General features: G+C 38.9%; 1 protein-coding gene across 6 annotated transcripts in view; it reads right to left on the bottom strand.

Annotated features, from left to right (window-relative positions):
- LOC133631076 (partitioning defective 3 homolog) overlaps positions 1 to 18,763 on the bottom strand; it is a 412,449-nt gene that overhangs the window by 257,090 nt on the left and 136,596 nt on the right. For all 6 annotated transcript variants that reach the window (XR_009821393.1, XR_009821392.1, XM_062023105.1 and 3 more), the window contains exons 3-5: positions 14,536 to 14,719; positions 6,789 to 6,976; positions 6,556 to 6,699 (exon numbers count right to left, since the gene is read on the bottom strand). Coding sequence is in view for 4 of the 6 variants with exons in the window: in XM_062023105.1 (XP_061879089.1) it covers positions 6,556 to 6,699; positions 6,789 to 6,976; positions 14,536 to 14,719 (516 nt within the window). In the remaining 2 variants the exon portion in view is untranslated. The remainder of the gene's footprint in view (positions 1 to 6,555; positions 6,700 to 6,788; positions 6,977 to 14,535; positions 14,720 to 18,763) is intronic.

Genomic DNA, 18,763 nt, shown 5'->3' with positions numbered 1-18,763 from the left:
GCCAACCAGGCGTCGACACACTAACAAGAGCGGACATAACGCACACACTGAAATACAGCAAAACAAAAAAACACTCAGGTTTGTGAAGAATAAAACATCACATTATATAACCAGCAGCGGATTTCTCCTGTAATTAATTGTTCCCTTATTCATAACACTACTGTAAAAAATGTTGTATCTTTGTAAATGACGTCGCAAGAAGGGGATGGTATGTGTTATGTTGAATGTATAATCCATACAATGCTGCATACAGACTGTATACATGAGCACACAAAGCACACAGAGTCCGTGGTGGCAGGGAGTGCAGGCTTTTTCTTTCCTCCTTGCTTCCTCTGAAGGCTCACTGTTGCCATGGTGACCTGCTACCTGTTAAACATCTTTCAACGCTAATTGTACTAGAGACCACTGATGCTGCTTTTTAATGACAGCCAACACTGTTTTTGGACTCATCAATCACTGTGTGCGTGCGTGTGTGCATGGTAAGGGCCAAACAAGAAATAGTCTAGTACAGTGTTTTTCAACCACTGTAGTGTGCCGTGGGAGATTATCTAATTTCACCTACCGTATTTTTCGGACTATAAATCGCAGGTTTTTTTTTCATAGTTTGGCCGGGGGTGCGACTTTTACTCAGGAGCGACTTATGTGTGAAATTATTAACACATTACCGTAAAATATCAAATAATATTATTTAGCTCATTCACGTAAGAGACTAGACGTATAAGACTTCATGGGATTTAGCGATTAGGAGTGACAGATTGTTTGGTAAACGTATAGCATGTTCTATATGTTATAGTTATTTGAATGACTCTTACCATAATATGTTACGTTAACATACCAGGCACGTTCTCAGTTGGTTATTTATGCGTCATATAACGTACACTTATTCAGCCTGTTCACTATTCTATATTTATTTTAAATTGCCTTTCAAATGTCTATTCTTGGTGTTGGGTTTTATCAAATAAATTTCCCCCAAAAATGCGACTTATACTCCAGTGCGACTTATATATGTTTTTTTTCTTCTTTATTATGCATTTTTGGCCGGTGCGACTTATACTCCGGAGCGACTTATACTCCGAAAAATACGGTATTTGGGTTAAAAAAAAAAAAATTTCAAACCCAGTGGCATGCAGTCACTAGAGGCAGGCCCTCACCTGCCATCATGGAAAGAAAAAAAATGTAAAAAGAAAAAAAAATTAATTAAATTGTTATATGTATCCAGTGATTATACTAAAGTTATTTTCCATTTAACTTCACCAGTTTTAGATTATTTTTATTTTTATTTTCACATTTGCCGTTCAAATACTGAGAAGAGATGGTGCGGTGATCAGCAGCCAGTTGAGGCACGTCACTGATTTGTGCCTCAACATGGATTGTGCACAATGACTCGGCTAACTGCTGAGCTGCTGTGCAGTGAGACTGTATTGCTATATGAATTATTGACTTCGGGACAGAAGACCCGTTCTTTTCAAACGGCGCGGTACACACGCAAAGGCTGGCTGTGTGGATGTCCAGCAAGAAAGGTAAGACCATAATAATGTTTTTTTTATTAAATGTGCTTTTTTGTGTGCTACAGTTGTGTAAAGAATGCTGGTATGAGCTTTTAAACATAACCCGTTAACTGCTGCCAATCACATGGTGAATAAGATACTATTTAGGGTTCATATGTTTGTAAATCTGACTGTGATGATGCAGTGCCTCACCAGACATTAACCTCACCGCACGCCACTGTTCAAACCGGTAATTATAGTCTGCAAATTATGTGTTGTTGTTGAGTGTCGGTGCTGTCTAGAGCTCGGCAGAATAACCGTGTAACACTCTTCCATATCAGTAGGTGGCAGCCGCTAGCTAATTGCTTTGTAGATGTCGGAAACGGCGGGAGGCAGGCTGCAGGTAAAAAAGTGTCTAATGCCAAAACCAAAAATAAACAAAAGGTGAGTGCTCCTAAGAAAAGGCATTGAAGCTTAGGGAAGGCTATGCAGGACAAAACTAAAACTGAACTGGCTACAAAGTAAACAAAAACAGAATGCTGGAAGACAGCAAAGACTTACTGTGGAGCAAAGACGGCGTCTACAATGTACATCCGTACATGACATGACAATCAACAATGTCCCCACAAAGAAGGATAAAAACAACTGAAATATCATTGATTGCTAAAACAAAGTAGATGCGGGAAATATTGCTCAAAGGAAGACATGAAACTGCTACAGGAAAATACCAAAAAAAGGGAAAAAGCCACCAAAAAATTAGCGCAAGACCACAGGAAAACAGCAAAAAACTCAAAATAAGTAACAGCGTGATGTGACAGGTCGTGACAGTACACTTACTTTTGAGACAAGAGCTATAGTGATGCATGGTTGGTTATGGTTTAAAGTCATATCCAACAATTGCGACGAGGACTTCTTATTGTCAACAGAGTTTCTTTTTTAATGATTTCTGCTGGTGGTGTGCCTCTGGATTTTTTCAATGCAAAAAATGTGCCTTGGCTCAAAAAAGGTTGAAAAACACTGGTCGAGTAGCATAGTGTGCACGCGACCACAGTGTACCCCACAAAGCATCTTTAATTTGTCTCTGTTACTGTAATACCACATATGCTGTGTTTATGCTCGATGTAAATCTTTTGGGGGCAGGGACACAATAATACACATATGCAGGCAGCGTAATGGGATCGCTCCTCTACGGTTACATTTGGAATGCATATGTGTGGCTTGGGGGGAATTGGGCTAATAATCAAAACACCAATACGAACACACACATCCTGGCAAGCGTGCAGCATATCAAACACTCCTCCACATTAACATTTTCCAAACTTTCAGCACAAAAATACCACAAATTAGTCCACAAAGTCAAAATAAACACACCTCATTTAACACATGCTTTCGCTCCTGCGTAGGCAATACCAAGTAGATGATAAATTGTAGAGATTTAGAGACAGAAATGACAGTGTCATGTAAATAATACAGGTGCCAGAACAAAATCGATTCAAATCCGAATCCCCATTCTAAATTGATACAAATTAGCAAGAATACATTTTTGAATAATAGTTTTTTAGGCAATCTCTGCCAGCTGACTCGCTGCACGTATACGTCAAACGTCAGCAGCCAAAAGCAGCCTTTATAACCTGTAACCTGTTATTATAATTTATGTACAAAATATCATTATGAAAATCGGTTTAAATCAAAAATTATATTGAATCAAAGCGTCACCTCAAGAACCAGAATTCTATTGAATTGCGAGTAGGTACGTGTTCCTAATTGGGTCAGTCCAGGAACATGTTAAGATTCTGGACAAATGATACGGCTATCGGTATTTCATAATTATAACACGCTGTCACATTCATTCAGGTGCCACTGCTATGCATAAAAAAAGACACAGGTAGATGATAATGAGCTTGGAATAATAACAAATAAAGAAGCAACAACACAATATAGTTTGCAACAATAAAAAATCCCTCAGGGTCATGCACACTAATAAGAGTTGATGTCAGCTTCAAGTGAATACGCTTTACTCACAACCGCCGCTACCGCGTTTCATCAACCGTACTCAAAGCAATCCAGTACTCCACAGGTCAATATAATCCACTCCAAGAAGCATACTTGCCAACCCTCCCGTTTTTAGCGGGAGAATCCCGGTATTCAGCGCCTCTCCCGACAACCTCCCGGCAGAGATTTTCTCCCGACAAACTCCCGGTATTCAGCCGAAATTACAGACATGGCGACGCCGTCGACGAGCAAGATGAAGAAATACGCTTGCAAGTTCCAAAACGAATGGAAACAAGAATTTCAGTTCATCCAGGACAGTTCGAAGGGGAAGGTGTATGTTGCCTGTAAATATGTAGAACAGACTTCTCCATTGAACACGGTGGCCGAAATGATATACTCATCATGAACGGAGAAGTTAAACAGGACAATACTGCCATCTAATGGATAGCCACCGGCACACTGAAATTCAAGTATTTCTTTTATGTAAATAAAATATATATATATATATATATATATATATATATATATATATATATATATATATATATATATATATATATATATATATATATATATATATATATATATATATATATATAGCTAGAATTCACTGAAAGTCAAGTATTTCATACATATATACATATATATATATATATATATATATATATATATATATATATATATATATATATATATATATATATATATATATATAGCTAGAATTCACTGAAAGTCAAGTATTTCATACATATATACATATATATATATAAAATATATATGAAATACTCGAGTTGGTGAATTCTAGCTGTAAATAACCACGCCCCCCCCCCCACCTCCCGATATTGGAGGTCTCAAGGTTGGCAAGTGTGCCAAGAAGTGAAAAATTTAACTAATCACTAAGTATTTTTATTCATACCGTAAAGAACACCCTAAAAAGACACATATACATACTTAATTTATGCATAATCCTGTCCGTCAGTCAAATACGTCTGTGTGCAACATAAACACAAATAATTCTTATTGTTACAAAATGCACACCCACTTAACATGTTAATTGATTGTGCTGATTTATATATTTGATATGATACAGTATATCATGTAAAAGGTCTGTGCTCTCCACATAAATGCCATTCATAACTATAATTTCCAGCTGAGCGTAATTGTAATTAATAGAAACACAGTGATGGACACCGGCACCTATTTTATAACACCACATTAACATTTGACAACCAAACAATTACACAAAGCGACTCGGTAAAGAATCTGGGTATTATCTTCGACCCGACTCTCTCATTTGAGTCACACATTAAGAGTGTTACTAAAACAGCCTTGTTTCATCTCTGTAATATTGCTAAAATTCGTCCCAATTTGTCCACCACAGACGCTGAGATTGTTACGTCTCGTCTCGATTACTGTAACGTATTATTTTTGGGCCTCCCTATGTCTAGCATTAAAAGATTACAGATGGTACAAAATGCGGCTGCTAGACTTTTGACAAGAACAAGAAAGTTTGATCATATTACGCCTATACTGGCTCACCTGCACTGGCTTCCTGTGCACTTAAGATGTGACTTTAAGGTTTTACTAATTACGTATATAATACTAAACGGTCTACCGCCATCCTATCTTGCTGATTGTATTGTACCATATGTCCCGACAGGAAATCTGCGTTCAAAGAACTACGGCTTATTAGTGATTCCCAGAGCCCAAAAAAAGTCTGCAGGCTATAGAGCGTTTTCTATTCGGGCTCCAGTACTCTGGAATGCCCTATCTGTAACAACTAGAGATGCTACCTCAGTAGAAGCATTTAAAGTTAAAGTTAAAAAGTTAAACTTCCAACGATAGTCACACACACACTAGGTGTGTTGAAAATGTCCCCTGCATTTGACCCATCCCCATGTTCACCCCCTGGGAGGTGAGGGGAGCAGTGAGCAGCAGCGGTGGCCACGCTCAGGAATCATTTGGTGATTTAACCCCCAATTCCAACCCTTGATGCTGAGTGCCAAGCAGGGAGGCAATGGGTCCCATTTTTATAGTCTTTGGTATGACTCGGCCGGGGTTTGAACTTTAAGTCGAATTTAAGTCCCATCTTAAAACTCATTTGTATACTCTTGCCTTTAATTGGACCCCTTTTTAGATCAGTTGATCTGCCGTCTCTTTTCTGCTCTGCCCCCCTCTCCTGCGTGGAGACGTTATCAGGTGACCACAGATGATGCGCAAGCTGTTCAAAGTCGGTACCCGGGGCTGGACCACTCATCTGTCCATCAGTTGAGGACGTCTCTGCGCTGCTGACCTGTCTTCATTCGAGATGATCCCCTGCTGGCCCCACTATGGACTGGACTCTCACATTATTAACCGTATCCACTCGGCATCCATTGCACCGGTCGCCCACAGGGGGGGTCCCCACATCTGCGGTCCCCCCCAAGGTTTCTCATTACGCCCATTGGGTTGAGATTTTTCTTGCCCTGATGAGGCATCTGAGCCGAGGATGTCGTTGTGGCTTGTGCAGCCCTTTGAGACACTTGTGATTAAGGTTTATATATAAACTTTGATTGATCAATTGATGGATTGATCTGTGTGGTCTTTACAAGATGATGACATAACAACTGCACTGCATCTTGCATCGCAAACATAGTTGACTTGTTTAAGAATTAAAAAGCAGGTGTTGATACAAGACTTCCCTTCTGTGAGATGTTACATGATGTTGGTGGTGTACAATCCCTTGTGCTAATGAAAATTAGATTTTTTTTCACATCTATATTTACACAAATTACATAGTAGTGATAAGAGAACTGATGAATACCGGTATCGAGAAGGAATATTGATGTTAGTATCGTGAGTTGTACACATCCCTAGTAAATAAGATAAGGATATTAAGTTGAATAATAAGATATACTTAAATTGTTCTGATCTGATCTGGTGTTATACAATACATACAATCAAGTCCAAATCAATTGGATTAACATGACCTTTTGGGGGGGCGGTGCTGCCCCCCTGATAACCATATGCGCTACAAGAGTTGTCAAAACACAGTGATTGATCGGCCCAACTGTTGAAGATGTAATTACTGTCCTACCTGCTCTTGTCTTTCCAGCCAGCGATCCACCATAGGGTGATTGGTGCTGAGAGACGAGCGGGCCGTTTCCCTGTGGAAGTCTCTCTGATTGGCCCAAGCGCTAGCATCGCGTGGCAGACTGCGGTACGAGTCCAAAGCTTTAGCCTGCAGGGACAACCGGACATAAACATCATAAGGTATAAGAGACGAGCGTTGTTGGAAAGGACTGCGAAGAAAATGCGTCCACCTCTTACCTTCCTCTCTAGGCTACTGGAGCCTGACGAATGGCGAGCTTTTAAGAAACCAGCAGTGGTGGACCATCGTGTCGGGTTCTTCCTCGACGGAGGCTCTTGTGCTTGGACCAGCGACTCACTGCCGGTGAACGGCTCGTTGATTCTCAACAAGGCTGGGTCGCTGCTGCGACGTACGTGCAGGGGCATGTCTGAGGGAGAAAAGGAAAAGGTTTTTTTATTTTGCTTTTCAGCAAGAATATTTGAAGAAGATACTCTTTAGATTGGAAAACATAAGACCATAGGACAGTGTTTACTTAAGTAATGCCATCAAGAGACTGCATGATGCTGCTTGCAAAAAGAAAAAAAAGACCAGGGTGTACCCCGCCTTCCGCCCGAATGCAGCTGGGATAGGCTCCAGCACCCCCCGCAACCCCGAAAAGGACAAGCGGTAGAAAATGGATGGATGGATGGACCAAAACTTTATTTACTTGTGGCGGGCCAGCACAAATAGATTTGCCGCTACTGGTTTGCCCTTGCTCTTTAACACATTACAATATAATGGGACTAGGGATGTCCGATATATATTTTAAATGCTCTAAAATGTAATATCGGAAATCATCGGTATTGGTCTCAGAATTATCGGTATCGGTTTCAATAAGTAAAATTTATGACTTTTTAAAACGCCGCCGTGTACATGGACTTAGAGAGAAGTACAGAGCACCAGTAAATCTTAAAGGCACTGCCTTTGCGTGCCGACCCAATCACATATCTACGGTTTTTCACACACGCAAGTGAATGCAACGCATTCTTGGTCAACAGCCATACAGGTTACAATGAGGGTAGCCGTATAAACAACTTTAACACTGTTACAAATATGTGCCACACTGTGAACCCACACCAAACAAGAATGACAAACACATTTCGGGAGAACATCCGCACCGTAACACAACATAAACACAACAGAACAAATACCCAGAACCCCTAGCTCCCCCACCTCAACTCCACCCCCCCCAACCACGCCCACCTCAACCTCCTCATGCTCTCTCAGGGAGAGCATGTCCCAAATTCCAAGCTGCTGTTTTGAGGCATGTTAAAAAAAAACAATGCACTTTGTGACTTCAATAATAAATATGGCAGTGCCATGTTGGCATTTTTTTCCATAACTTGAGTTGATTTATTTTGGAAAGCCTTGTTACATTGTTTAATGCATCCAGCGGGGCATCACAACAAAATTAGGCATAATAATGTGTTAATTCCACAACTGTATATATCGGTATCGGTTGATATCGGAATCAGTAATTAAGAGTTGGACATTATCGGAATATCGGATATCGGCAAAAAAGCTATTATGGGACATTTCTAAATGGGACTGTGTGTAACTCCGCTTCTTAACACAGTTCATACACACCTAGTCTGCCAGAGAATAAGAAGATGTAGCAGCAGGGCTCAGTGTTGCCAACTTTGTGATCTTTTTATATTTAGCGAGTAATCAGACCTCTCTAGTTCCTCTCTTTCGACAAATCTAGCAAAGAGACTTTTGGAGACTAAAGCGGAGATGGGGTGAGATCTCTTTCGTGATTGTTTACTGTGTAAAATGCATGGATGTGTGTAGATGTGTCAAGTTCAAGAACCCTCTTGTCAGTCATCCACTGTCTTTGTCTGTGCATAAAAACACACCGAAGTTGAAGCTTGTAACGTGTACGTAAGCCAACGTAGAATAATGAATGAAATTAGTTTATTTCGGTCATATAATCAACCATTTTGTGTGATCAATTTAACAGCACAGATTATACATATTAACAATCATACTCATACCGTATTTTTCGGACTATAAGTCGCCGTTTTTTTCATAGTTTGGCCGGGGGTGCGACTTATACTCAGGAGCCACTTATGTGTGAAATTATTAACACATTAGCGTAAAATATCAAATAATATTATTTAGCTCATTCACGTAAGAGACTAGACGTATAAGATTTCATGGGATTTAGCGATTAGGAGTGACAGATTGTTTGGTAAACGTATAGCATGTTCTATATGTTATAGTTGAGTTGAATGACTCTTACCATAATATGTTACGTTAACATACCAGGCACGTTCTCAGTTGGTTATTTATGAGTCATATAACGTACACTTATTCAGCCTGTTGTTCACTAGTCTTTATTTATTTTAAATTGCCTTTCAAATGTCTATTCTTGGTGTTGGGTTTTATCAAATAAATTTCCCCAAAAAATGCGACTTATACTCCAGTGCGACTTATATATGTTTTTTCCTTCTTTATTATGCATTTTCGGCCTGTGCGACTTATACTCCGGAGCGACTTATAGTCCGAAAAATACGATACACACACAAAAAGAAAAGAATGACCGAAAAAGGAATAGACCAAAGCCCAGGCTTATATTTGCCTATCTTATATAAATTCACTAAAAATTAGATTGCCTAAAATATCAACGTACAAAAAAATAAATAGGAAGAAAGTTCATCGTTGCTATATTTTATAAATTTCCATTAATAACCATTATACCAATGTGGTATAATGATTCGGATCAGGTCCAAAATCTTACCACATTTCCTTAAACCATTTTAGACATTTCCCAAAAGTTCTATGAAAATCCACCTATATCTTTTTGAGTTATGCGGCTAACCGACTACTGATTGATTGATTGAGACTTTTATTAGTAGATTGCACAGTACAGTACATATTCCGTACAATTGACCACTAAATGGTAACACCCGAATAAGTGTTTCATCTTGTTTAAGTCGGGGTCCACGTTAATCAATTCATGGTACAGCATAATACAGTCATCACACAAGTTAATCATTAGAGTATATACATTGAATTATTTACATTATTTACAATCCGGGATGTGGGATGTGGAGGGGGTTGGGGTGGGGGGGTTAGGTTTGGTTGATATCAGCACTTCAGTCATCAACAATTATATCATCTGAGAAATGGACATTGAAACAGTGTACACTACCGTTCAAAAGTTTGGGGTCACATTGAAATGTCGTTATTTTTTAAGGAAAAGCACTGTACTTTTCAATGAAGATAACTTTAAACTAGTCTTAACTTTAAAGAAATACACTCTATACATTGCTAATGTGGTAAATGACTATTCTAGCTGCAAATGTCTGGTTTTTGGTGCAATATCTACATAGGTGTATAGAGGCCCATTTCCAGCAACTATCACTCCAGTGTTCTAATGGTACAATGTGTTTGCTCATTGGCTCAGAAGGCTAATTGATGATTAGAAAACCCTTGTGCAATCATGTTCACACATCTGAAAACAGTTTAGCTCGTTACAGAAGCTACAAAACTGACCTTCCTTTGAGCAGATTGAGTTTCTGGAGCATCACATTTGTGGGGTCAATAAAACGCTCAAAATGGCCAGAAAAAGAGAACTTTCATCTGAAACTCGACAGTCTATTCTTGTTCTTAGAAATGAAGGCTATTCCACAAAATTGTTTGGGTGACCCCAAACTTTTGAACGGTAGTGTAGGTCTGACTTCATAGGATATGTACAGCGAGCAGTGAACAACAAACAGGCGGACAAACCCCAGCAATTACATTATCTCCTGGCGCAGGTAAAGGTAACAAAGACAAACATATAAAGATTGTGGGCTTTAAGATGAAAGCAAGTATCGCTTTTCTCAAGAAGCAGCGGGTGCTGCTGTGACTCCTGCCTTGTCTAAAAAGCCCTTTTACTTTTACTTTCGTTTCGTCTCCCACTATGTTATTCCTGTCTCCCTCAGTCCATTACAATTACATGCAAATCAGTCATGTCCAATTATGCAAATTAGACGATGACGTCTATGCATCCCTCTGCTCCCACAGCCACACACCTGCTAGAGATAAATAAAATAAAGACTCCACGTTGAGGTCGTGTTCTGTCCACTGCACATCCCAGCAGGTCTTTGTGAGCATTGCTAAAGATGCTGAAACAAATGCTGGAAGTGGTGGATGCCAACATCCTTTCAGCAACTCTGCTGCTTGATTAAGTCAATTAATCAGCGTGATTCCACTGCGGGGAATTTATCAGTAAAGAGGCGGCAGTTGGAGTTAGCTCAAGAGTATGGGAACAACAACGTGAGGGAGGAAGAGCCTGTCCATTAAAATTAATCGCTGTGTTTAAAAGTTGCTCTGTGTGGGAAGCCCAGGTCCAAACAACAAGGCTGCAAATGGAACGCAAATAAAACATTATGACCGTCACATTTCCTCACTTTGAGAAAACGCGCTTATGGCGGATTGGTTCGAGTGGACCACACGTGGGAGATGATGGAAAAATTGTATTGTTGGCAGGGCGACGCAGGGTGTCAAGCTCCCAGATTCCTTCCAGTGAGCTCGCTCCACTGCTAAGGTCAGCGTGTTCATGTGAAATGTTATCTTTTGAGTGTCTGCTCTTTGCTTTATTTTCAGTGCACATAAACCACTGAGGATTCTTGGAAATATGAGCGCCAACAGATTTCAAAAGTGTAAATTGTGTGGGAGTGCAAGGTCGTTTGGAGCGTGGGACCGGCTTGGTGGAGGGAAAGGCGAGCGCATGGAGTCTGAGACAGGTCTGTGCTGACAGCATAACACCATCACTGCTGTCTACGACTACTGCTGCACATCAAAAAGAATACTTCCGTCAGTACACATCAAAAGGTGGACTGTGTAGTTCCTGGGTGCGCTAACTCCGTACCAAATCCATTACTGTCGTAGTACACTTACAGGAAAGTACCAGCACAATTTTTTCTTCGCTCTTTGGCATTGGTTTTCGATAAATATAGCAGCCTCTTGTGATAACTATATATTACGGTATAGCATTTAGCATTTCAAAATAATAAAATCCTACTTATTCCCCTTTATTACATACAAAATGTATGATAAAGTCAATAGTGCAATATGACTAAACAATAGCAAAAACTACTATTGGTTCCTCTTTAGAGATGTCCGATAATGGCTTTTTTGCCGATATCCGATGTTGTCCAACTCTTAATTACCGATTCCGATATCAACCGATACCGATATATACAGTCGTGGAATTAACACATTATTATGCCTAATTTTGTTGTGATGCCCCGCTGGATGCATTAAACAAACTAACAAGGTTTTCCAAAATAAATCAACTCAAGTTATGGAAAAAAATGCCAACATGGCACTGCCATATTTATTATTGAAGTCACAAAGTGCTTTTTTTTTTTTTAACATGCCTCAAAACAGCAGCTTGGAATTTGGGACATGCTCTCCCTGAGAGAGCATGAGGAGGTTGAGGTGGGCGGGGTTGGGGGGTGGGGGGGTTTGAGGTGTAGCGTCCCGGAAGAGTTAGTGCTGCAAGGGTTTCTGGGTATTTGTTCTGTTGTGTTTATGTTGTGTTACGGTGCGGATGTTCTCCCGAAATGTGTTTGTCATTCTTGTTTGGTGTGGGTTCACAGTGTGGCGCATATTTGTAACAGTGTTAAAGTTGTTTATACGGCCACCCTCAGTGTGACCTGTATGGCTGTTGACCAAGTATGCTTGCATTCACTTGTGTGTGTGAAAAGCCATAGATATTATGTGACTGGGCCGGCACGCAATGGAAGTGCCTTTAAGGTTTATTGGCGCTCTGTACTTCTCCCTACATCCGTGTACACAGTGGCGTTTTCAAAAGTCATACATTTTACTTTTTGACACAGATACCGATAATTTATGAAACAGATACCAATAATTTCTGATATTACATTTTAAAGCATTTATCGGCCGATAATATCGGCAGTCCGATATTATCGGAGATCCCTACTCCTTGGCATTGGTTTTCGATAAATATTGCAGCATATTGTGATAACTATATATTACGGTATACTATTTGGCATATAAAAGATAATAAAATCCTACTTATTCCCCTTTATTACATACAAAATGTGTAATAAAGTAAATAGTGCAATATGACTAAACAATAGCAATAACTACTATTGGTTCCTCTTTTCTGAGTTTGTAAACAACAAAATGACAGGGGGGAAAACAATTTGATAAAAAAAAATATACCAAAAGATCTAATGACTGTAGTATCAACCATACACAAATGCTTTACCTGGTATCATTACTGTCGATAGGGACAAGCGGTAGAAAATGGAGGGGTAATTTTATTGCTAATTTAAGAGGTAATTTTATTGCTAATTTAAGAGCTCTAGTTCAGCAGTTAGCTATGCTGTTTTGTATCCTTGTACGGTATGACTTTATTTTAAAAATGCATACAATTACAACAACACATTTCCAGTATCCCTTTTCAACATGTTCGAAAAGGAGTAGGAAGAAGCAGAGCTTATTTAACCTTACCCGTCTTTCATTTTATAGCAATTGCTAACAATTGTGTTCACTTCCTGTTCTCAATTTCTTCAAAATATACTCCATTTATAATACAATTCTGAAAACTAAATAATAATTAATAAATAGTGAAGTAAATTGTATTTTATGTTGTGAGATGAATAAGATTATCAATAATTTGAAAATATGCGGTAGAAAAATTAAAATATTTATCATGATTATTCTTCTTTGTACTTTGTAAACCCTGACTTTAAACTTTTTTTTTTTTTTAAACTGGACCGTATTAGTACAGGCCTCGAAATTTAACTTTTTAAGGTCAAGGCAAGTGTTGCCTTAAAGGAGGGCTCATATTTTAAGGCACCAAAGCAAGTTGGAAGGGCACCAAGGCAAACATTATATTCTTTCTTCCAAAGCACGCATGCATATATATGTGTATGTATATAAATGTATATATACCTGTATATACATACATACATACATACATATATATATATATATATATATATATATATATATATATATATATATATATACCTGTATATACATACATACATACATACATACATACATACATACATATATATATATATATATATATATACATATATATATATATATATATATATATATATATATATATATATATATATATATATATATATATATATATATATATATATATATATATATATATATATATATATATGCATCTACACGTTAAATGTAGTGACTGTTTCAATCAGGCAGATGGTGCCATTATGAAACACCAATACAATAGAACCTTTATTTAACCAGATAAGAATAGAATAATAATAAGAATATCAATGCAGTGTGTGCCACACACTCACGAGGGTGACACTTACCCACCACTATTTACTACTTTCCAGCGCTATGCGTTTCTCCTAAGTGCCATTATTTCTAAGTAGTGCCTCCCCTTCTGTTATGTAGCCAAGTTGGCAACTATTGAGGATGAGTAAGTGTCCATCAATGCACACTCACCATTTTGAGTGTTTTGAGAGCAGCACCCAGATACTGACAGTGTAGTAGTACATTTTAACATACAGTACTTGCACATTCAAAAGACTAAAAGTAAGTATGCAAGGGTGCCTGCCAATTGAGACACAGAATATTATTTGCAGAGTGCCTTACATTATCTATTCATGATTTTCTCACTTATATTCATCCAAAAATAATAAGGAGGGATCCCTGTTCCAAATCACTGATTCTATAAAAATTTAAGACTAACACTTTCCACAAAGGGTTTTAGCACTTTCACTTTCTTAGAGAGTTGCATGTTTGTCATGGAGCCACATCCTTCTAATTAACACTTTATTTGTGCCATGGAGCTTAACGAGGTCCATGAACAGAAATAGTAACTTCTATTGAAGTGTTGTGGTCCAAACAAGCATGCTGGCAGGAATCCGTCACAATATCATGTTGAGCGAAACACCCCCCCCCCAGAGTTTATTAGAGGTGTGTTGTTCTTACTGGTGCGCAGGGCGGATGGCGTGACTTCAATCTCGCTGGCTGCCTGGTAGGGCTGGAAGGCCGACGCTCCACTGCCGGCGCTGAGGTCGACGGCGAACAAGTCAGGGCTCTGCGTGCCAGTGGAGCTGGCGCTGGTGCCGTCGCCGCCATGGTGGGGTTCCTGTTCGTCATAGATCGCGATCAGCTGCAGAAAAGAGACGATAAATTCAATCCTAGTGCAAAACCATCTTGTGTCACTTTGACACTGTTGTTACATTGATATAGAAGTAGATTTATTTTCATTAATTTTTCATAATAATTTGAAACTAGTGCAAATTTCAGTATGCTGGAAAACAAAAGAAAACACAATTACAGAAACACATCCATCAAACTACTACAGTATTTGTTTTCTGCTTCCAGCACATACACCAGTGGTTCTCAAACTTTTTTTGTCATCCCCCACTTTGGACAAGGGGGAGTTTTCAAGCCCCACCTGCCCCCATCGCCCCAAGCTTAATATTTTCAAATTTATTGAACATCAAGTAACATCAAGTTGTATACATTCAAACTCAATAACATAAAATAACATCAAGTTCAATAATAAATTAAATAACTGTGCAGCTGTGGTATAACTTGCATCAAGTTCAATAATAAATAAAACAAAAGTGTTATAACTTGCATCAAGTTCAATAATAAATCAAAAAAAGTGTTATAACTTGCATCAAGTTCAATAATAAATCAAATAAAAGTGTTATAACTTGCATCACGTTCAATAATAAATCAAATAAAAGTGTTATAACTTGCATCAAGTTCAATAATAAATCAATTAAATGTGTTATAACTTGCATCAAGTTCAATAATAATTCAAATAACTTGCATCAAGTTTAATAATAAATAGAATAAAAGTGCCACTTTGCAATCTTTGCAACAAAAAAAAAAGGAGGAGCTATGCATTTGTCAAGACAGGGCAAGTGAACATGAGTTTTACAGTACTCCAGCATTAGTGGCTGCCATGAGCCTGTTTTGCACTGCACAGCTTTTCAAATCGGGGTTGCAGGCTTGACACTGCCACTCTTAAGTCATGCTCAATGACGTTCAGCTGAGACCTGTACTTCGTTTTGAGTGAAGCAACAGCTGAAAAGCCTATCTCACACAGATAAGATGTGGCAAAGGGGAGAAGAATGGACACAGCTCTCTGCCCGATGAGTGGATATTGATTAGCCTGCTACCCATCCACGTGAAAGTTTGTTCCGCTTAGCCCCGCCCCCAATAGTTACTGTTGCTATGTCTGTCAAACTTTCGCTCCTACCTAGAAATTTAAAGCCTACAGGAAAAATAAGTAATTTACATTTATTTATATAGCGGATTTCACAGACAGAATCACAAAGTGATTTACAGTGAGTATAGAAAATGAAAGCATAGTAAAAAAAAAAATCAAAGAATATAATTTTTAAAAAAAATTTTTTAAGTGACATTTCCTCCTGTTCCTCGCGCCCCACCTGTCATGTCTCTATTCCCCACCAGTGGGGCGCGCCCCACACTTTGAGAAACACTGACATACACGGTTCACGTTGAATTAAGACTTTGATAGCGTGCTGAACAAGCTCCCTTGTTAGAGAACACAGGTCAAAACTCATTCTTCACATACACGCACACACACGCACGCACGCACGTACACACGCGCTTTAGAGTTTTTATTGGCCTCATTACACCCAGCCTGAGCTGAGATGAGCTTGAATTTGAAAGTGTGAGCATGTTTATACAGTATATAAAATATAAAAAGGGTAGGCGTGACCTAATGAGAAGTTCATACCTCATTAAGTAGTTGAGTAAAGGCCAGCAATTTCTTCCCCCGCCCTTACATAAATCCATATGTTGGTTATTAGTAATGAGTGAGGTTACAATGAGGAGAGAGCGGGGTTACAATGCATCTTCATAAAATAACCACTTGACGGTTTACCATAAGTACGCTTAAAGGGGAACACAGACTGTAAGTATATATGTAATGTAATAACAGGCACATTCATAATATGTATTATTTACGTATTTTGCTCATTTCAAGCATACGGCAGCGCATTATTTTAACATTGCATCACAACGTTCACTTTATCCTTCCACAACATAGCTGATCATTGCTCTCTGCAGACATGAGAGCAAACAAACAAATTAGAACATCACATACTGTGCAATGTCTGCTCTCACGGGGATGTTAATATATATTGCCGTTTGGATGGAGACTTAATCATAATTCTCGTAAACAAAAAGCTGGGTGGAACAAAGCGTCTTCCATTTTTTTCTACTGGTTGTCCCTTTTGGGGTCGCGGAAGGGTGCTGGAGCCTATCTCAGCTGCATTCGGCCGGAAGGCGGGGTACACCCTGGACAAGTCGCCATCTCATCGCAGGGCCAACACAGATAGACAGACAACACTCACACTCACATTCACACACTAGGGTCAATTTAGTGTTGCCAAACAACCTATCCCCAGGTGCAGGTTTTTGGTGGTGGGAGGAAGCCGGAGTACCCGGAGGGAACCCACACAGTCACGGGGAGAACATGCAAACTCCACACAGAAAGATCCCGAGCCCGGGATTGAACTCAGGATACTCAAGACCTTCATATTGTGAGGCACATGCACTAACCCCTGTTCCACCGTGCTGCCACACAAAGCGTCTTTTCGGGTCTTTTTCGACATTTCAGAGTACAAGTTCAGTGTTTCCCACACATTCATTTATTTGTGGCGGCCCGCCACGAAAGAATTAAGGCCGCCACAAAAAATAATTTTTTTTTTTTTTTTTTTTTTTTTTTTTTTTAATTGTTTATTTTATTTTATTTTTTAGTGTCCTGTCAAGCTTCTCAGGCAAATCATGTAGTTGATGTAGATGCCCATATCGGCTGTTCAGATTTACTTTACAAAAGAGAAGTGTAGGATCAAGATTTTTGGAGCTCTTTGTTCAGTGGATCACATGTTTGATGAAGCTTTGTGTCTATCTACCACCACTACTGTTTTCTGTTTATTTGTTACTGACTGTGGCAGGACACCTCTGCCTGTTTCACTTTATGTTGCTGGTAAATAATATGGTTGTAGTAGTAGGCTAAAGTTGAATGATTTAGTATGCACTAATTAAAGGGGCAGAGCTTTAAGAGACATTTTATCTTTTATATTTTTATAAGATATATTTTTTGTAAGAACCACAATTGATAAATATATTTCAGTGAATAACTTATTGTTCAAATCTGTATATAAATATGTACATAAAGTGTTGTAATTATATTGTAAAATGGATGGATGGATGGATGGACGCTTAAAACAAAACTGTTATTATTAATTAGTAAGTATACATTTTTTGAGCCTTTTTAGAGAAAATCACATCATTGTAGTAAATTATGCAAATTACTCGATGATGTCATGGTGACCACGCCCATAGCCACGCCCCCACCGCCACAGGTATCTTGGCAGTTTATGGGAAACACTGAAGTTAGCTGTAAAAGTTGACCAACTTCTCAGTTTATGTCCACATCATTTTACTATCAAGGTGAGAGACATGATTTATAACCTAGAACAGTGGTTCTTAACCTGGGTTCGATCAAACCCTAAGGGTTCGGTGAGTCGGCCTAAGGGGTTCGGTGGAGCCTGCGCCGCGGAGGTCAAGACACACCCGACTCATCGTGTAAATAAAAACTTCTCCCTATCGGCGTATAATGGATACCCCCAAACAATGTTCCCTCTAATTTTCCATCTGATTTGCAGTTGTGTAATATGTTGTGAGTTCATGCACTGTGTTGGTTTTGTTCTTTTAACAAGGTGATGTTAATGCACGGTTCATTTTGTGCACCAGTAAAAAAAACATAACTCTGTCTTGAATTTGAAAAAAAAAAAAAAATTATATTTCACTGAAGAAGAGTTCGGGGAATGCGCGTAAGAAAGTGGTGGGGTTCGGTCCCTCCAACAAGGTTAAGAACCACTGATCTAGAACAAACTTTCACGAGCTCCAAGGCAAGAAAGCAGCTCTCTAGCTGATGATGTAAATACACCAGCCTAAAGAAGTTGCTTCTGTATGATCAATGTGCCGCAAAATGTAGATCTGTAACGTTAGCGCTTATAATAACAACATTGCTAATACTTAGGTCCATCCATCCATCCATTTTCACCACCTCATCACAGGGCCAACACAGATAGACATACAACATTCACACTCACATTCACACACTCGGGCCAATTATAGTGTTGCCAATCAACCTATCCCCAGG

The sequence above is a fragment of the Entelurus aequoreus genome, linkage group LG16, assembly GCF_033978785.1.
Source record: "Entelurus aequoreus isolate RoL-2023_Sb linkage group LG16, RoL_Eaeq_v1.1, whole genome shotgun sequence".
NCBI lineage: Eukaryota > Metazoa > Chordata > Actinopteri > Syngnathiformes > Syngnathidae > Entelurus > Entelurus aequoreus.
This window is presented reverse-complemented; position numbering and strand designations above follow the sequence as displayed.